Source organism: Danio rerio, chromosome 9, assembly GCF_049306965.1.
Source record: "Danio rerio strain Tuebingen ecotype United States chromosome 9, GRCz12tu, whole genome shotgun sequence".
NCBI lineage: Eukaryota > Metazoa > Chordata > Actinopteri > Cypriniformes > Danionidae > Danio > Danio rerio.
Window position 1 is genome coordinate 4,782,534 of NC_133184.1, and position 22,403 is coordinate 4,804,936.

Sequence of the window (22,403 nt, forward strand, 5' to 3'; positions counted from 1 at the left end):
GGTGGTTTAAAGTTGTCGTGCTGATTGTGACATCAGATTCGCACTCCTGTTGGTTCTTGGGTTGACGTATATCATAGCTAAAAACACTCTGAAATCTTCTGACACTGCCAGAATTTCATCGAAGGGAAAATCTAATCGCAACAGCCATTAATCTGTCAGTGAACATGTCAAACTAATTATCGAAGACCACAGGAATCTTTTAGGATTTTCCCAAATTGCCTCAGATGATCAAAACCTGTCTGAAATCACAGTGTGAGTAGGGCTTTAAGAGTGTGTACCTCTTTAAAATGATCAAAGGCAGAGAGAATGATCTCATGACCTCCTCGAACCAAACACACAGCAGCCAGCAGCTCCAACACCAGAGCCTTAGTCCTGTTCACAAAACAGCAAGATCATAAAAAATGGTCTTGGTTATGTTGGCTATAATGAGATTTTTACAAATACAATTTCCCCATTTCTGTTAGTTACACTGACTATAAACCTCTCTCTTTATACATACACACACAGAAACACAATGGTTTTGGTTGTTTATGATATAAAGGTTAAAACAGTGTTTCTCAACCACGTTCCTTATTAACCCAATAAGTTAAGGTAACTCAAACTGTTCAAGGAAACCGATTGCAACAAACCATTTAAGTTCCAAAACTAATCCTAATGAGTACTATGAACTTAATCCATTTGAGGAAATGAAGCAATTTGAGCACAGTAAACCCCAATAAATGAAGAGAACTAAAACCAACTGAGAACTGTAAAACCTAGCAAGTTAAGGCAAATCAAACCGTTTGAGGAAATAGATTGCAACATAACATTTGAGTTAAAAAAAAAGCTAATTTATATGAGTAATGTGAACTTACTAGGCATGGGACGATAACCATGGTCAAGGTATACCACGGTTTGGAAAAGTCAAGGTTTTAAAACCGTCAAAATCTTCTGCTATACTGTTCCTAGGGTATTTTTATGTTTTGTTTTTTAGGACAACAGTATCTCCAGCAGATAAGAAAAAAAAAGTGATTTTGAAACTAATGAAGACATCAGAAGTAAATGATTTATTTGAATTATTTAGCCTGATATGTTTACTGTTCCAAAATATATTACATGTTTTCTAAATTAAAATATATTGTGTAAAAAGCGGAAAAAGGTTTTGATTTTTCCCAGACATTTAAAAAATATATATTATAGAGCAGTAATCACAATACCAGGATATTTATATCCAAGGTTATCATACCATCAGAATCTTATACCGACCCATGCCTAGAATTTACTCCATTTAAGTTAAAGTATAATGAGGTATTTAATTAACTCATTACCTTCAACACTGAGTAGAATTAACTTTCAGTAAATTGAGATAACTACACTAATTTAATTTGATAAGGTTGACTGTTGGGTTTTACAGTGTAGAACCACCAACACTGCATGTTTTGGATGTCTCCTTTGTCTGTCACACCCATTTCAGGTCTTTCAGTCTCTGCTAATGAGCCTATGAATCAGGTTAATCTAAATCAGGTGTGCTTGGTTAAGAAGACATGGAAATTGTGCAGAGCTGGTGGTCCTCCAGGAACGTGGCTGAGAAACACTGGCTTCAAACATATGGTAAACTCTATTGTAGAGTTGTCAAAGGTATTTAAAAAAGGTATATTTATAAAGCGTTGTATAAAATGTAAATTGTATATATAAATATATATATTAACATTACCATTTTAGTGCTGTTAAGCGTTGTTATAAACACTGCCATTGTGTCTACATGTTGAACATATATGACTCTGATTGGTTGTCGGTTTTGGTGGTTTACGAGGACTCTCCATAGGCATTATGTATGTTATACTGTAAAAACTGCTTATTATGTTGCATTCAGCCACCCCTACCCCTTAACCCAACCCTCACACTCACAGGAAACCTCAGGGGAATTTTAAATGTCAAACGACCCTATTAATTAATTTTGAATTATGAGGACATGCGTAATGTCCTCATAAACCACCTCAACACTGTAATACCTAGGTCACCATAACCATGGCATCATACAAATTTGTCCTTGTAAAACATCAAATCCAGTACACACACACACACACACACACACACACACACACACACACACACACACACACACAAACACCTTTGTACAGGTACAGTGGTGCGAAAAGGTGTTTGCTGTGAATGTGTTTACTCATTTCTTGTTGTTTTTTTTTTTTTTTGCATGTTTCCCAGGCTTTAATGTTACAAAACATTAAACACATTTAAAAATTAGTCAAAGACAACAAAAGTAAACATATCATGCAGTTTTAAAAGGAAGGTTATTATTATTGAGGGAAAACAATAAACAAAACAACATAGCCCTTTGTGAAAAAGTGTTTCCCCCTTAAACCTAATATCATGTTGGGCTACTCTTAGCAGCAACAACTGCAATCAGGCAAATCAATAACTTGCAATGAGTCTGTTCCACAACTGTGGAGAAATTTTGGCCACTCATCTTCACAGAATTTCTGTAATTCAGTCACACTGGAGGGTTTTTGAGCAATAACAACCTTTTTAAGGTCATGCCACAGCATTTTAATTTGATGCAGGTCCGGACTTTGACTGGGCCACTCCAAAAGTCCTCATTTTGTTTTTCTTCAGCAATTCAGAAGTGGACTTGCTGGTGTGCTTTAGATCATTGTGCTACTGCAGAACCCAAGTTCGCTTCAGCTTGAGGTCACTAACAGATGGCCGGACAATCTCCTTTAGGATATTTGCAACACAGCAGAACTCATGGTCCTGAAGCAGCAAAACTTTTTCCACACAGGGCTGTTTTTCACACAGGGTTGTTTTTCATTAACAATAAAAACCTCCATTTAAAAACTGCATAATGTGATTATATTTGTTTAATATTTACAATTGTTTAATGATCTGAAACATTTAAGTGTCACAAACATGCAAAAAGATAAGAAATCCCTAACGGGAAAACACTTCACACTGCTGTATCTTTACGGGAACTTCCCATAGAAGTAATATATATTTTTTCACTGTACAGGCTGTATATTATATTCCCCTGCCCTTAAAACAAACCTTAACATGAAACATTTAGCATTTTGACATTTTCAAAATACTACAAAAATATTTTTTCCCACAATGTCAAACAGTGTCCCACAACTTAAAGAGATAGTTTACCCAAAAATTTAAATTTCCTATTAGTTTACTCGCCAACAGGGCACCCAAGCTGTAGCTGACTTTTTTTTCTTCAGTAGAACCATTCAAGAAGATTTTGAGCTGAATTTGTAGTTCCCCTTCGGGGGGAACTCCAGCACTATAAGTGGATTGATTTACTAATCCACGTATGGGAGATTCGGTTCAGAAGCTACTCGTCTGAAAGAGTATTGAACGGGCCAATTAAGAATGAATTGGCAGGTGTGCGGCATATGCAATCAACTGAGTATATAAGCACACCTGGCGCCAGCAGACGCTATCCTTTTTAAGCTGAAGAGACTTTTAACAGCTAAGGGACAGTCATTATGGCAACGGAGTATAGTGCTTCCGTTCCCCTCCTCGGGGAACGAAGGGTTACTTTAGTAACCTCGAACGTTCTTGGTGATTCATATAATGGCAGTGAACTGTGAGTTTTTTTAGATTAAAAATAAACACAAGTCCAAATCAAAAGCCACGGCTACCGATGACACATTGCAGTCTCGTGAAGAGGAAATAACTGGTTAGTGTAGGAAATGTAACTAATTTACATTGTATAAATTATGAACTCCATTTAGTCCATGGGCTGCTTGACACATCAGCAAATGTAGTTTTATGTAGTACTGTCACGTAGAATGTGCGGGGAATCACCAATCGCTACCAACAAAATGCATCATCTGACCTCCCGTGCAAGTGTCCGCTCTGGTGCTTCCGTCATCAAATCGACTGCAATACAAATCGACTACATACGCACATGTGCCACAGCGTGTCATCAGGAGCCATGGCTTTTAAGTTGGACTAATTTGTATGTGTTTATTTTTAATCTACAAACCTATCACTGTTCACTAGTGTTATTTGAATCACCAAGGGCCACGGACTCAGCTTCAACCCCAAAGAGTTTTTAAAAAGTCACATGACTTGTGGGTGAGTAAACAAACAGGACATTTTCATTTTTGGGTGTACTATCCCTTTAAAAAGTACAAGGTACACACACACATACACAATCACACAGACAGATTAAGGGGTTTGTTGTTATAGCTGCCAGTATTTATGACTCTGAAAGGGGAGTCACAACCGAGATGAATAAAAGCGGTGAATTCTGGGAAAGCGCTCACAGATCCACACACACACATTTGCTCCGTCTCTACGGGTTACCTGGGATTCTTATTGTTCAGACTTAGTGCAATTTCATTCACAGCATGAGGGTGAGACATGACCATGTTGAAGCCATACTGAGTGAGAGACAGAGAGAGGACTAATTAGCAAACATAGCAGGATCTTCAAGATTTATCATCTGAACATAAAACGTGATGAAGACCGAACAGCTTTTCACAAATCACCATGTTTCTGTGCCTTCTGTATATGTGAGGCCCAGATTGAAACCTGTTGCAGAGCTGGATCATACTGTCTGTGCTCTGGATACAGTGCTCAGCATAATTGAGGACAGCTCATTTTGAAAATGAATATTGTTTCCATTTCTCAGTGACTATAGGGTTTTTGGTGCATTTAAACAAAACAGATTTATTAAACAGATTTATTTATTAAAATCATATTTTACTCACCAAAAATATTGAGAAATTGAAAGATAATACAATTAAATTCAAGCAAAATATCGCAAAAAATGACAACCTACAAAATTTCAACCACATTTTTTTTTATTTTTTTTAGCTTCTCTTGATTTTACTTCTTTTTTTATTAATATTTAATATTTTTCTATAACATATGAATTTAGCTATACTAGTTTTTTGGAGCGTTATCATATGTTATTTTGTTAGATAAGCGCCAGATTTGGCTTCAGTACTGACTTATCTAATGTATATGCATAAATATAATATTGTAGAGCTTCCTATTAAAAATACAAACTTTAAAAAAGAGAGATTTGTGAGGCGTGTACTTATATATGCTGAGCACTGTATGTGTGTCAACAGGCTTTTGTTAATGTTTTGGGGCTTGATAAACTGTAAAAAGTAAATGTTTTGGTGATTTGTAAAACTGAGAAGCTGTTTCTACACCAGACATAGGCCAAATATTTAGTTTCGCTGCTTTAAACTAATGTATTTAGATTAATTCTGTGATTTTCACATTTAAGGTAAGTAAACTTGGTTACATAATTGTATTATATAATCAGTATTTTCATTAACCCTTGTGCACTGTTCAAATTACTACCCTTTTGTTATGTTAGAGATGAAAACATCCACTGAATTAAACTGCTGTAAAAATGCATCTGATCAATATTTTTTTACAATACGTATATATATTTCATAAATCTGTAAAAATCAACCTCAGTCCTGATCAAAACTACTAAATTGTTTAGAAAATGACAGGATTTTCACTTTTTAAGTGCCAAATTCATAAATGATGTCACTGATTTGGTGAAAAAACACACAAAATGGCGTATTTTTAATATAAAAAGTAATTGTTAAAGTCAAATCAAAGTCTTGGACTTGTGAACGATTAGTAACAACATTGGCTTTGATGCATTGTTAGATTTTCATGTGTTTTCTCCTTAATTTACTGCTGGTGGCTGTTTTTGCCCCATTGACTTCCATTATACGCACATTTGATGGTGCATAAATGCACAGTCTTTGTTTTTGTTTACTCCATGTAGTTCTGAGAGCTGAGATAAATAATCTGAATTTTTCAGACACATCAAGGTGAGTGCGTAAAGGTCACTCTCACACACTCAGACACACATACACACACACTTTAATTTGCTGTTAACCTCAAATCCAGAAACTAAGCACTGGCCTATCTAAAGGGTTAACAGTGCCAACTGATGATCAACAGTATCCTTACCAACACAGATTGAAGGTTTTGTGATTTACCTGGTAGTTCATGATAGCCCGTAGACACATGATGCACACATGAACGTCGTCTTTCTTACATACTAATCTGGAGTTCTTCAATGTCCTCCTGCTGGGTAACGTATTAGACCTGAAAACAAACCAGCAATGGTAGTTTATTAATAAATTCATCAACAGTCTATTAAAGCATGAATATTTAACCTTCATTATTTTCTGATCGAATATTTCAGGATGTCACAGAAAACATCTTTGTTTTCTATAGAATAAATGATGTTTTACAGCTCTGAAGCAACATGAGGATGGTATAATAGTTTTACACAAATAGAAAACTCTATTGAAGAGTTGTCAAAAGCAGTGGTTCTCAACTAGTTTGGCCATGGGACTAGAGATCTGCGTGGAGATCTCCCGCCAGGTTTTAGCCCGAACCCGACCGCTTATATTGAGTATTTGTTGTCCCGCTACCTGACCCGCCCCATTTTATACCCGCCGCGCCCGATCCCGCTAAAGAGCGGGGGGAGAACAAAACCGAAAACCACCCAGCTATACAGAGTCCAGACAGCCTATAACAAGCAGTCTGTATAAACACACACACACACATAAGCACCAAGCACACTCACACCGACAAAGCTCTCTCTCTCATTCGCGTACATACACACACACACACACACACCTCTCATTCGCACACGCGCACACACACATACACACACACAGCAACAAACAAGCTAAACAAAGCGTCGAGCTGTTTCATTTACTCACATACATGCGCGTGCTCACTCACTCGGGAGTCTGGAGCGATATTGCTAAATGGCCCGCTCCATCCCAAATTAAGCCTGACCGCTACCGACCGCTCCCGCGCTTTATTCGGAAATGTATTCCTATGCCGCAGAAATCTGGTCGGGTCCCGCGGCAGACCTCTACATGGGAACCACATTTTAACATGGTCAACAAGCCGCGACCCAAATTTTTAGGAACTATAATATAATTTTAGGAATTATAATTAATTTGTATTTATTTATTAACATACACAAGTAGTGACAGAAAAATCATAAGAAAATCACCAAGACTTACAAATAAAAAATATTTTATTGCTGTCATTTAACAAAATGTATCAAATTACAGTAATATTAGAGTAAAAACATCAAATACTGTAAACAGTGGTTAGTAAGAAAAAAGTTCAGTTACCATTAACTAAACTGAACTGTTAATAAAACGTTAACACTGATCCTGTTGAACAGAACGAACCAGCAAATTAAAGTAGAATGATTAAAATAGTCATAACCATTTTAATAATAATCACCAGTTATTTGCTCTTCAGCTTTTGTGTGGGCTTTCTTGGCCTTTGCTAGGCACTTTTGTGAGCGATGCCCTCAGCTCTTGGAGTCAGCTTTGAAAATAGTCCACAGGTTTGTCCTTGCAACTGGGATGTCATATGTAGAGAGAGCACCTCACTACATTTGACACACTAAGGTTTTTCAATATATGTAAATCCACACGTTACATATTCAGGGTCCTACTTGCGCTCCGACATATTTGTTGCTATAATTAAATAAAACTTCACAGGTCAAACGGTACGGCTGTCGCGCACGCATTTCAAAATAAAATTTCAATATATGCAAAATAAGTAAAAAAAAAAAAAGTAACTTTTTTTTAATTTTATTTTAATTTTTTTTTATTGAGTTTAACAAGACAATACAACATAGTATACAATACAACAAAGGAAAAATTACAGAGTGTCTTATTTTCCTTATTTTCCCACTATCCCCTTGAAATAAAATAAATTAAAATGTATGAATTATAAACAAACATATCCTCTAAAAGAAATAATAAGAAATTAAAAATAAAATATAAGAATTAAAAGAAATTGTTAAACAATTTAATAATAAATGAGCAAGTTTACGATAAAAGCAAAAAAAGAAATAAAAATAAAATAAATAAATAAAATTATAATAATAACAATTGAAAAAATAGTAATTAAAAGTTCACATTAAGAAGTCAATATTTCCTCTTTCTAATTAATTACTGTTTATTAGATCTGATATCGACTAAACAACAAAAGCCTTTGATAAAGTCTAAAACAAGGTTCCAGGTCTTGTAAAAAGATTTGAGAGATCCTGCAAGTAAACATCTTAATTTTTCAAGTTTTATGTAACTAAAAATTTGACCACACACTCCACGACCCACTAAAAATGACCCACCAGTTGAGAAACACTGGTCAAAAGTATTGGCTTCAATACCAATCAATACAAAAATGTTCAAAACATGTATCTCCCATCAAAATTTGAGTGCAGTTTTTAAACACAGCTGATTGGCTGGTGTGTTTACATGCCCAACAGATATGACTGTGATTGGCTCTGATGGTCATCGCTTCACCACTGGTCACTGTTGTTCACCAATCATAAACACAGATACACGAACACGAGAGCTTTTTTAATAAAGTAGGCCTGAAAGCTCGAAATTGTGCAAATACATGTAAACAACATATCAAAACAAACGTTTTGTTTGTGCGCACTGCGTAATTTATGTGTAGAATGCGTATAGAATACAATACACTTTCCATGTGACATGTTCTTGAAATTCCCAAGTTCTTGAGCTGTGTTTAGGTCTGTCAGCAGTGCATGTGTGTGACTGGAGACTGCCATATGTGATGAGTGAGAGGTATTATTGTCTTCCAGCACTTAAAACGCACACACACACACACACACACACACACACACACACACACACACACACACACACACACACACACACACACACACACACCTCCACAACACAAGAGCAGCGTCATTAACATGCATGCCAGCCTTCAGGTCCGCGCCAAAGGCTTTTATGTGTGAGAACGGCAAAGCAGAGCAACAGATGCACACAAAGAGAACACACACACACACAAACAGGTACTAAAATAAAGTGCTCAGCTTAATGAGATCTCTCGTTTAAGTTGGTATTTTCTATAGGACGCTTTACAATAATTTATTTGCGCATAAACATTAAATTAGCCAGTGCCAAAGACAAAACTGGAACTAAACTTCGAACAAAAAGGATCACAGTCCAAAAAAAAATAAATAAATAAATAAAAATAAAAAAGAGTACACCCGAATAAATATATTGGGGACATTATTAAATACAATTGTATTAAACAGGAAAAATCAAGAAAAACATAAAAAAAAATTCATTTAGTTATAATTTTGCAGTATTTTGCAATAACTAGTTTGAATTTAAATGTATGATCTTTGTATTCCTAATGATTTTCATTGACCAAACTCCTATTTTAATGGATATAATTGTTTAAATAATCTACTTTGATTAAACGCACCAAAAATGATTGGCTATATTTAATAAGAAATGAATGAAAATATTAATTTTCATTTATGTTGTTCTCTGTATTTCCAGCCTGATCTCACGAGGAAATGTAACTATTTTACGTTTTGTCAGTTTAGTGGCTAATTTGTATGGATTCCAGTTCAGTCGTACAAAAATGTACAATTTTAAAAAGGAGGCGTGGCATCAAACCCCGCCCCCTAAACGTAACCCACATTGGGGGATGAGAAAACAGTGGTGGAGATTACTATTTTTTACATGGGATGCCACTGCTATTTCAGGGGGTCCACACACACACACAAACACACAAACACACACACACACACACACACACACACTGTCACCGACTCGGTCCCAGTCACTCCACTCGCTGGCCAGCAGAGGCCGTCATCTCCAGACTTCTAGCATTACATCATCCACTTACGCTGATTGTGCACACACCTGTCCTGAATCTAGCTAACAACCCACGTACCCTTTATAAGCCGCACACAAACACTCAGTCAGTGCGAAGTCTTGTTTAGCCCCGGCCAGCATTACTGAGCGTTATTCCCTGCCTGATCTCTCGTGTATTACTCCAGCCTGTTTCTGACTCTGCTTCGCCTACTGCCTGCCCACGACCCAAGCCTGATATACGGACTCTGATATTCGCTGCCTGCCCACGACCCAAGCCTGATACACGGACTCTGATACTCGCTGCCTGCCCACGGCCAAAGCCTGATACACGGACTCTGATACAAGCAGCCTGCCTTTGACCCATGCCTGGTAAATCCCTCTGTGTCTGTTTACCGCCAGTCTTGAAACCTTTCAGACTATTGTTGATGTGTGTTTGCACTTTGGTGCATGTTGTGTGTTTGAGTGAGAGCTTGATTAATAAATACTGCATAATGGATCCCTCCGTGTCAGTCTCCTCGTTACACACACACACACACACACACACACTGTACTCAAATAATAAATAAAGGAATAAAAAAAAAATATTAGCAAAAATAATTCTGAATTCATTTATCAGAACATGAGCATAAAGAAAAAAATACTGCAATAACACATAGCAGACATTAAACAGACCTGGGTTTGAAAAAAGCACATTTTTTTGTGCTTCTTTATGAATCTCGCCCTTTTTTTCATGTTTAATTGATCCTGTCCAAAAATAAAAATAAAAAGTCTTGTTGTATCTGATCCAGTTAGAAACATGTTAATCCATTGTCTTACCTGCACATTAAAATCAGCAATCGATCTAAAAAAAAAAAATTTCCGAAGAAAGTATCAGCTTGTTAAGTGATGACGTGTTGGTGACGTATATAATACTGTTTCCGGGTCCAAGTTGCGACTCATTTGAGTTGAGAAATCATTTGTTTATCACTTTTTTATTCATATCACACATTACAGTTAATTTTAGATAAAGTCATAGTCTACACAACAATCTCTGAGATTGCTGCATTACAAATACCAAAATTTTAACAATTTATAAAAAAATGAATCACTTTCTGGCCATCGGCTATTAGGCATGGACATATATACTGCCATCGTGATTTTCGAAAGTATTAAATCACGTTGTAAACGTTTATTATTACCATTTCATGAGTCTCCCCATTCGGTTAAATAGAGCGCTTGGACCTGGAAGCCGCTTCGTGTGACGTCACACCTAACAAGCGGATATGAGCTGGTTAATTCCAATAATTGCAAAATATTTAAACATCGTAAATTAAATATATTAACTTGCATAAATTGAATGTTTCAGAATTAATGTTATTGCAACATGTACAGTTGAGATCAGAATTAATAGCCCCCCTTTAATTTTTTTTCTTTATACGGTATGTCTGATAATATTTTTTCTCCTGGAGAAAGTCTTATTTGTTTTATTTTGGCAAGAATAAAAGCAGTTCTTAATATTTTAAAAGCCATTTAGGGTCAAAATTATGAGCCCCTGTACGCATTTTTTTATTATTTTTATAGTCTATAGAACAAACCATTATTATACAATAACTTGCCTAATTACCCTAACCTGCCTAGTTAACCTAATTAACCTAGTTAAGCCTTTAAATGTCACTTTAAGTTGTATAGAAGTGTCTTAAAAATATCTTGTCAAATATTTTTTACTGCCATCATGGCAAAGATAAAATAAATCAGCTGTTAGAAATGAGTTATCAAAACTATTATGATTAGAAATGTGCTGCAGAAAATCTGCTCTCCGTTAAATAGAAATTGGGGAAAAAATAAACAGGGGGGCTATTAATTCTGCCTTCACCTGTATATCTAGAGGTATTGTCTTGAGGAACCCTTCTTGAGAAATAACTCCTCTCCCTCAGTCATCTTTCCATCAAGCATATTTCTCTTGTTAGCCTAATTGTTTGCCGACGTTACCGACCGGAGCGAGAAGTGGCAGTAACACAACAAAGAGTTTGTTGTCGACCACCGTAAAACAGGAGGAAGAAGAAATCGTCATTCTCGCCATCATAGTGGCTACGTCCAAAACCGCCTACTACTCAGTAGGCACTGCATTTTAATTTAAACGTACTACACGGCCATTAGAAAAGTGCGTTCTATACAGTATGAATGGAATTCGGACGTACTACATTCGCCATTTTGTCATGGTCACGTGATCTACCTGCGTCAATTGCGTCGCTTCACTGCCCTTCATGAATTCTCTCGCGGGGCATCATGGGATAGCACAGCATGCATGGGATGCGCACTTCAGAATCTCGCCGGAAGTAGTATGTCATCCGGGTACTTCTCACGTACTGATTTTCGAATTCTATGAATTCGGACATACTACTCAGCTCGCATACTGATTTTAGCCTACTATATAGTATGGAACTATAGACATCGGCCCCACAGCTCCGTGAATGTTGATGCCGTCACTTATTGATCCACTGTCAGTTAATCTAGCTTGTGTGGACGCTACTGGGCTACTTGTATAAAATAATAGCTTTGTTACTGAAAAGCTATTGATTTATAGCGACACTGCCGCCATGCTACTGAGAAACATAGTTCAGCTAGTAACATTAGCATCACTACTTTTAGCGACGCTACTTGAAACCATGCTCTTGTGTTCGCCTTGTCACTGATTTCAAAATAGCTTGAGCTTTGCCGGCAAAACTCAAAAACTTCTTTAGACAAATGAGATGTCAAACAGCATCAGGAACTGCCAGCAGCAGAGGAAATTTTGGAGTGGCATCCTGGGTGGCCAATGGACACCCCTCTGGCTCCAGCACTGTGAGCAAATCATACTAAATTGTACAAATGAGATCATATGGAGTCATACGAATTAGCCGCTAAATTGTTACGAATGGCCGTGAGATTATGTTGGTATTTACACTTACAAGACAAAATCTGCACACAACAAATAGAGAAATGTAAAGAGGCACACTAGCAGAGAAGGTTTCCACACACACACACACAAAAAGGACAGTTCTTTTTCAGGACTGTCACAAGATGAGCTGGGCGTGATTTTCGGGACACACACAAACACACATAATGCAAAATGTCAGGAGTGGTGCCTGAGGGAACTCATTCAGAAACACACACACACACACACACACACACACACACACACACACACACACACACACACACACACACACACACACACACACACACACACACACAGGAAGAGGAACATACTCATCTCTGCACTATAATGCAATCTATAGCGTTTACGTCAAATTATTTGTGGAAGCATCAGGTATGTTGGCTAATCTATTAAAGGGTGGGTGCAGTGCACATTGTCATGGAGCAATTGAGTTTTATAATTAAAATGTCAATATATGGGGCAAATTTTTTCAAAATTTTTACACACATTACACAATTTACACACACTATTGTCTTTCTTTTTTCCTCTGAAAAGCTCATTTTAAAATGTACCCTAAAAATAAACAAATACACATACTGACATAAATATATATATACTGATAATTATTACAAAAAATATAATTTATCATCCCTAATTAATATGTATAGGGAAATATTTATCCTTATGTAATTAATTTTAAATGAATAAATAAATAAGTAAATTAATAAATTTATAAATAAGTAAATCATTTAAAAAACATTAAATAAATAAACATATTTTAAATACATAAATACATTTGTTAAATTATTAATTAATACTTTTAAATAAATAAATAACTTAGTAAATACATTCATTTATTTATTCATTTTAAATAAAAAAATTGCAAAGCAATTCATTAATCAATAATTTTAAATGAATAAAATTGTAAATTAGTAAATAGATTAATCAATTTCAAATAAATAATTACTAAATTAATTAAAAATAAGTAAATAATTTAATAAATAACTACAAAATATTACTTTAAATCATTCGATTTATTTGTTATTTGAATAATTATTTTAAATAAGCAAATAAACTAATTGATTTATTCATTTTATAAATTGTAAAGTAATTAAACAATTAAATTATTTTAAATAAATAAATAAATAAATAAATAAATAAATAATTTAATTAAATGGACAAAATTAAATGAATTTGCTTAATTTGTATATTATAAATTTTAAATAAATAAATAATTTAGTAAATAAAGAAATTCATTGATTTATTCATTTTAGATAAAAATGGTAAAGTAATGAATCATTTTAAATACATAAATTAGTAAAAAAGTAAATAATAAATAAATTAGTAAAAATAAATAATTTAAAATACTTAAATATGTGTTAATTACTTTTAAATAAATACCATAATTAGTAAGTCAATCATTCATTTTAAATTTTTTAATTAAAAAGATTAAAATTAGATTAAATTAGATTAAAAAAACTCAAATGTGATTTTTATTTATTTTAAATATATACATAGTTAATAAAAAGTTAATTCATTTTTAATAATTGAAAAAAAATTAATTAACAATAACAATGAATTATTAATACATAAATAAATCTGTTAATTAATTAAACGCTAAATACTTTTAAATAAACTAATCAATCAGTAAATAAATAAATTAATTCATTTTAAAATAAAAATTGAAAAGGAAATAATTAATCAATAATTTAAAAAAAATGTAAATTGGTTAATTAACTAAATTCGCAAAGTAATTATTTACTTGAAAGAAAAAAAGAAAGAAAGAAAGAAAGAAAGAAAGAAAGAAGTTGTGAACTAATCATTGCTCTGAATATGAAAAACTTGGTACCAAAACAGACCCAGCAAAGTAAATGTGTTATGAGCAAAATACCAGAATACAATGAAATGCACTAATTTACAAACACCGCACACGCCTGCTCTGCATCGATAGGAGAATCTCACAGCCGTGATGTGCTTTGTCTTTCAGCTTTCACATCTTTAACAGTGACTGTGTGATTGTGTTTAAAGTGTGATTTAGTTTTATTATTTTGCCCAGAACATCACAAAGACCTTCAGTCTTCCGAAGACTAAAGAAAAGCCTGTGTGTGTAACGTCTTTATCATATCCGGATGTATGACTGTGCTCATTCGGAACATTATTTTTTCTCAAATGTATCAGTGTGATTTCACAATTACACATGCTTAAACATGTTCTTTCTGAAGATACAAAAGATTATGCCTGAAGCTGTGTGTTTAATGAGAACAGAACAGCACTTCTAATACAGGACGGATATGAACTAATACAAGTCAAGCTCTGTGACATCACAAAATCACAAAAATATTATTCTGTTTGTGAGCTTTTTGAAAAATGAAAAGAATATTTAATGCTCGTCTATGATGCAAAACATCTGAGGCTACAAAAAATAAAATAAAATAAAATAATTATGCTTCTATAAAAAGTGGATCTTTTTTAAAAGGATTTTTCACCCAACGTTTACTCATCCTTGTGCGACAATCAGTTATTTATTTATTTATTTTTTTTTGAAAATAACATGAACAAAGGCACTTATATGGTAGGGAAAAAACTAAAAATTCCAGTAGTAAGAACCACAATTAATAACTTGACTTCTAGTTGATCATTTGGAAAAGTGGCAGAAGGTAGATGTTTCAGATGAATCATCTGTTGAACTGCATCCCAATCATCACAAATACTGCAGGAGACCTACTGGAAGATTCTCACAGAAACCAGTCAAGTTTGGTAAAGGAAAAATCATGGTTTGGGCTGAAATTCAGTAGGGGCGTGCGAGAGATCTGCAGAGTGGATGGCAACATCAACAGCCTGAGGTATCAAGACATTTGTGCTGCCCATTACATTACTAACCACAGGAGAGGGCAAACTCTTCAGCAGGATAGCACTCCCTTATCAATCTATAGCCTCCACATCAAAGTTCCTCAAAGCAAAGAAGGTTAAGGTGCTCCAGGATTGGCCAGCCCAGTCATAAGACATGAACATTGTTGAGCATGTCTGGGGTAAGATGAAGAGGAGGCATTGAATGATGAATCCAAAAAAACTTGATGAACTCAGGGAGTCCTGCAAGAATGCTTTCTTTGCCATCCCAGATGACTTTATTAATAAGTGATTTGAGTCAGTGCAGAGATGTATGGATGCAGTCCTCTAAGCTCATGGGGGTCATACACAATATTATCTTTTTCCACTGCAGCATGACTTTATATTCTATAGTGTACATTATTTCTGCTCAGTGACAAGACTTTTGTCTATGCAAAGTCAGACCTTACTGTCCTAATGAAACAATTAAAAATCAAGACATGACCATATTTTATTTTGGTCAAATAAGTGTAATCTAGAAGCCTTCGCCTTTCATATAAGCCACTTCTGATACCAACTGATCAACTAGAAGTCAAGTTATTATTTGCTGTTCCTAAAACTTGGATAGGCGGCAAGACTTCTATCAGGTAGTCTATATTATAAACAGCACCAAACCAATCAATAATCTAACGCTATTCTAATTTCTATTCAAATCTACACAACTTGAAACAGTAAACAGCTGACATACCCTTGTTTCTGCGAGCACTTTGGACATTGTGGATGAGTCTGCGTTCTTCAGGAGGGAAACAGGGACATTGAAGAAATACTCTTGTTTATAAATAAAATTCAGCATATCAAATCCGAAAATCTTAGGCTTATTGCAGATACCTGCCCAGGGTTACATCTTTGGGAATGGTGAACTATGTGGCCGAGGCAACATCTGATTGCAATGTGTTTTTCACAAATCCACTAGAGGCCACTGTTTACATTTCTGCCAATCTAAAATATTTTACTGGGCCATGTTTGCGCATTATATGTTAGTTAGTTTAGTTAACTTTATTGGTTAGTAATAATATTAACTAATTAACCAGTAACTATTTGCTTAAAAGCATGTGCACAGCGAGACATTTTTTGCTCGCATTTTGCATCAACGTTTAACGTTTTCTGACTAAATAAAGGGCGTCAATGTGATCGTGCACACTAACGTGCAAAACGCCAGGTGCAAAAGCCATGTTTGCGCATTATATGTGCCATTTTCATGTTTTTCTCACGTGCGTCCATGAAAAGATGGCTGGTGTGATGACAAATCGAGTCGACCCTGGAATCTGGTTTGCTTTTCCCTTCTTGTTTGCTTTTGAGAACACTATGGGTTGGGTTTAGGGAAGGCCGTTTATTGGTTTAATTCAATTCAAGTTATAAGCGCTTTTCACATGATAAATTTTTGCTTCAAAGCAGATTTACAAAAGGCGCACATTATTGCATTACAATCAAATTCAGAAAAGTGAAGGTTATTAGTTAGCAACTAACTAACTTTATTAGTTAGTAATAATATTAACTAATTAACCAGTAACTATTTGCTTAAAGGCCCGTGCACACAGAGACGTTTTTTGCTCGCATTTTCCATCAATGTTTAATGCCTCGTGACTAAATAAAGGGCGTCAATGTGATCATGCACACTAACTTGCAAAACGGCAGGCGCAAAACCGTCATTTAAAAAAAAACGCATCATGCTCGTTTGTTTTGACGTGCCTTGGACGTGCTTGGAGGTACCAAGCAAACTGACCGCTCTGCAAAAGCTGTAAAAAAAGAGTAGCACAAAATTAAACTAAAGGCTCATACACACCAGCTGGCCTCCGTTAAACACTATACTACGATATTATTCTTTAAAGATAGTTGTTAAAAATACGCTAATACACTTTAGTATTGTTCAAAACCTTTTTGTGCAGTGCTTTGAAACAGTAGAAATGTATGTAATCGACGCCTAATCTCTCACTGTATACTTTACTAACCCATGAGGGTGTTTAAACCTTTGAATCAAAATTTGAAGCAGTCACGTGGGTATTGGCGAAAATGAAGCTTTGGACGTCACTGATCAAGCGATGAAGGCAAAACGAATCAAGCTCTGCAACACTGCTTCACTGCGAGATGTATAATTTTTCAGCGTTCAATGTCACTAGTGACTCGCATTGATGTGTTGCATCAAAACAAAAAAACAAGCATGAGGCATTTCTCAAAAATTTGACGCTTTTTTGCCTGCCATTGGTGCACGATCATATTAGCGCCCATTATTTAGACACGAGGTGTTAAACATTGACGGAAAACACGAGTAAAAAGCTTCCTCGTGTGCACGGGCCTTAAGGTTGTCAGTGGCTGTTTCTCAATTCCGCAATTCCGATGCTGCGTTCTTCCTGATGGTCACATGACCCTCACATGTTTTCTCACAACATTCATACAACGATTTATTGTTTTTCCCCGTTTCAAAATATAAACTTTGCATAAAAACATTATAAATATACGTTGCACAATATAAATAAAACAGATTTTAATACAAATTTCAGCAAACAAACACCCTCAACGTGTCTTCTTCTTCTTCTTTGGCCTTAGTCCCGTATGGTTGCGGGGTCGGCTCTTTGGAACAAGTCCTCCATTTAGACTTGTCCATATGATAACGACTTTTTTTACACATTCCGGTCGGCCTGTCGTCTGGGCCTGTCACCCTCATACACTCATACACTACGGACAATTTAGCCTACCCAATTCACCTGCAGCATGTCTTTGAACTGTGGGGGAAACCGGAGCAACCGGAGGAAACCCACGCGAACACAGGGAGAACATGCAAACTCCACACAGAAATGCTAACTGAGCCGAGGTTCGAACCAGCGACCTTCTTGCTGTGAGGCGACAGCACTACCTACTGCACTACTGCTTCGCCCAAACACGCTTAATGTGTATATTCCTTTATTAAGATGTCCATGGTAATGTTTACTTTCACCGTTTCATTTAGGGAAACTCCTAAGGTAAATAAATGATATCTCTGAACTTTAATAATAAATCTAAATAAAATGCTGCGCTTCCCACCTCCAGTCGCAATGACTTCTAGGACTTCCAGAGCAAGTTCGGTGCTCAAGTCTGCATCGGTGCGTCCTCGATATCAAGATCACATCCGGGAACTTTCACGCGTCCTCTGTTCTTGCAGTCTTGAGTATTGGAACTGAACTTTAGCAGCGGATGATTACACGAGAACACGAGGACGCAAGACCGATGAAGAACGCTGAGAAACAGCCAGTGACTTCATACCACCCTGTAGAGTTCGTTTTACACACAAAATGCAGCCAGACAAATGCCAGGGCACGTATTTACGGTTTCCCAATTATGTAGCCCTGGTGCACGCACCCCCGATAATCCTGTGTTGCAAAACTAACTAGGAGCAAAGCAAAACACAGACACAAATCTACTGCATCTGGGCAGAGCTTCAGAACTAGAACAGGAGTGATGAAGAGGATTCATGAAAAACGCTTACACAGCAGCACGATCTGAATAAACAGCTTAAAATAACAGTTAAAAAAGAGAGAGCACGCTGGAGACGAGGGCACGTTCTGAGGCTGCAGGCACACAGCTAGCTAACTACTTAGCAACTGAGCTCAGTCTCTTAATCTAACCTTCATAATCAAAGCACATTAGGAATAAACATGGATAGGGAGAGAAGAGGATCAAAGACTCTGTCAGAAAATATAAAAAGAACGTGCCTTGTTTTGCAGATAGGAACACACAACAGCAAACTGCAGACAGAGTGACAACTCCATTATTTACGGTGAATAATTTGAAATTCACAGCAGCACAGTTCATAATTCCAGGAAGATTGAATTAAAATTTGGGTCCCATTTTATATTAGGTGGCCTTAACTACAATGCATATGCATCAAAACAGTAAAGGCAATGTACTTACTGTGTTCATAATGTTTTGCAGAACACTTCTGGTACTCTTGTGGTAGGGTTAGGGTAGGTTTAGGGGTATAGGTAGATTTAAGGGTGGGACAGGTGTATAGGATGGCCAACAGTGTAATTACATGCAGATATTTAATCAATCATATGTACAATGTAAAAAACATGTATTTACATAATTGTAACAACTAATTAAATTCAGTATAAGTACATACTAGTTAAAGACACCTAATATAAAGTGAGACCAAAAATATGTTTTAATTTACCGATACTTTTTTTGTTAGTTAAGTAATTAGCTATTAGAAATGACTAGGGATGCACCAATGTATCAGTCGATGGTATTTACTGGATACACTTAAAGCTATATATTGGCAATAATTCAAATGTATGATAAAATACACAGATGGTGAACAATAACATGAAGGCAATTTCTTTTGAATGACGGTGTTTTTTAAAAATGTCATACATTTTGTAATTGATATATGGCAACATTACTTGTATATTAACATATTTAAATAAACATATTGTATTATATGCAAAATTACAGTTTATGCTGTTAAAGAAATAATAAATAGCAAAAATACCTTTTGAAGATGTTGTGATATATATGTAATTGTGCTTCTTTTGTTAAATGTGAAATAGGTCCGATCCATATTGAGTAAAATTAAAGGGTCACGAAACACCAAAACATATTTTCTGAGCTGTTGACAGTCGTATATGTGTCCCACACTGCTAAAAACACTTTTATTACACATATATTACACTAAAAAGTGAAAATTGGTTGTGTTTGAGTTATTTCGAGCAAATTCTTCCGGTTTGAAATGAATTTTTGAAGCTGCGTCACGGCCTTGAGATCTTAGCGTGTATTCCAGCGTGTAGACTGGACGTTTGTACCTGGGAGTTTCTTCCTCTGAGTGTGCTGCATTCATTCATGTGTATGACTTGGTTCAAACCAATCAGCGCGCTCTATTGTGTATGCGGTGCAACTTCATTAATATGCATGATAGCTTCGAAGACTGTTTTTACCAGTTACAGTGTTCAAACGGCAGAGAGACGCCACGTTGTGTTGACAAGCGGGAGAACATGAATTGTTTGGAGATACAGGTCGTCAGTGTTGCTTTTATAATTTGCTGCAGTGACCCAATAAGCTACTTCTTATTAATAGTTAGTAAGGTAGTAGTTATTAAAAAACAGGGATGTAAAATAAGATAATACTTTTTAAGTGCTAATAAATGGTTAATTTCTTAATAATAGTCAGGTAATAAGCCAGTAGCAAATGGTCTGAATTTGTGTTGAAAGCATATTCTCTAAATGTACCTGCAATTCTAGAATCCCCCTAGCAGAAGCACTATGGAAATGACGGGAGCTTTTGACATGTGACCCGGAAGAAAGAAGCGTGCCGAATTCTTGAATTAGACTCTGGAATTCTCCAGCTACTGCATAAGGGTTAGACCTTAATCCAATTCAAATGGCAGGGGCTTAGCATGTTGAACCCATTCAAACAGATCCCCTCAGGCTCAGTGTGCATACTTCAGTTCCTCCTTTAGGCTGCTACAACACTGCAAAAAATGTCTTTCTTATTGAATATATTTGTCCTGTTTCTAGTCCAAATATCTAGAATGTCTAAAGTCAAGACAGGTACAAAATATTGTGTTGTTTTCAGAAGTAATATCTCAAAATGAAGTGAGTTTTTCCTTAAAACAAGCAAAATAATCGGCCAACGGGGTAAGCAAAATAATCAGTTTGAAATAAGATTAGTTTGCTTAACCCATTGGCGAAAAACTTACCTAAAAACTTAATTTGACATAATATTTCTCAAAAAAAACAAGACATTAGTTTTTACTTGTCTAAAAATTGCTTTTTTATTTAAGAATCTTTAGATACTTGGACTAAAAACAAGGCAAAACCTAATTTTTTTTAGTTCCAATGAACAATCAGGGGAGTTCCTGTCTATTAACACTCATATGACGCTGATGTGTCAGTCATCCTATTCGTCATCAGAATAAAAATACTAAAGCAGTGCTCTGAGTCAGCATCCAGACAGACAGACAGACACGAGTCCACTGTGTTCTACTCTTGCTTCTGACATGGTGCACTGTTTCCTAAGCCATTTAAAGTCTTACAGGCCTCATGACCACACAATAGAGCCTTTCAGAAATCACATGAAGTCTGTACACACTATGCAGTCGGGACACACCATATCACGTTCAGTTTGATATTATTAATAGTTATGTTTCCATCTAAAAACACCAATTAGACATATGCACATATTTTCAGTAAAGCAGCACCATCCAATGAGTTAAAGAGAATAAAATCATCACTTCCTGATAAACTGACACCAAATATATTTTTAAAAAATGGTTAAAAAAGACAAAAATAATACGATAACACTTTAATTTAAGGTGATGTATTTACAAATCTTCCATGCACTTATTTTTGACCTTTTTCCTGCAATGGAGAAGTCCACTCGCTTTTGCAATTGTTTTAGAACTTTCGATTTTCATAGTTGCCTATGAGAGAAATGACTGGGAAAAATACAACCCAGGCTCATTTTAAAAAAACATACCCCTATATAGATTTCTTGAGAGCGCCAAATAGGTCCCAGGAGATACGTGATTGCTTTTGCGAATCCACCAGAGGCCGCGGTGTACGCTTTTTGAGATCTCAGATTTCTAAATTGGTGCCTGCTGATCTCACATAATACCACCAAAGGCGGCTGTTGACTGAATGACTGACCGACTGACAGATTAACTGACCCGCCCTCCTCCTTTACTATACCCAACCAATAGTGTTTACAGAAGCACAGATTGATCTGCCGATTGATCTCAAATCCGCCCACGTACATGGTGAGCCACTGGACAAACTGGTAACAGCGGGAAAGCCGTCCACACAGAGGTAAGTGGTCAGCTGTTAAGCGTGAAAAGGAATGCTGTCATACCCCCACATATCGTTCATTTTAAAGACGAAATGCAGCCATACGACTACATTATTCGCGCTCTCCAGAATGTATATAGGGCTACGTTTTCAAAATGAGCCTATGTTGGAATAATAAGCGGGTTGCTCTACAATCAAGTG

General features: G+C 35.9%; 1 protein-coding gene across 12 annotated transcripts in view; it reads right to left on the reverse strand.

Annotated features, from left to right (window-relative positions):
- Nucleotides 1-22,403, reverse strand: part of fmnl2a (formin-like 2a) — a 132,824-nt gene that overhangs the window by 47,537 nt on the left and 62,884 nt on the right. For 8 of the 12 annotated variants that reach the window (XR_012385110.1, XM_005167947.6, XM_068223538.2 and 5 more), the window contains exons 7-9: nucleotides 5,979-6,087; nucleotides 4,309-4,385; nucleotides 279-372 (exon numbers count right to left, since the gene is read on the reverse strand). Coding sequence is in view for 11 of the 12 variants with exons in the window: in XM_005167947.6 (XP_005168004.1) it covers nucleotides 279-372; nucleotides 4,309-4,385; nucleotides 5,979-6,087 (280 nt within the window). In the remaining variant the exon portion in view is untranslated. Of the gene's footprint in view, nucleotides 1-278; nucleotides 373-4,308; nucleotides 4,386-5,978; nucleotides 6,088-16,135; nucleotides 16,181-19,133; nucleotides 19,167-22,403 lie in introns of all 12 variants that reach the window. The other 4 variants (XM_073912438.1, XM_073912436.1, XM_073912437.1 and 1 more) reach the window with 1 other exon arrangement.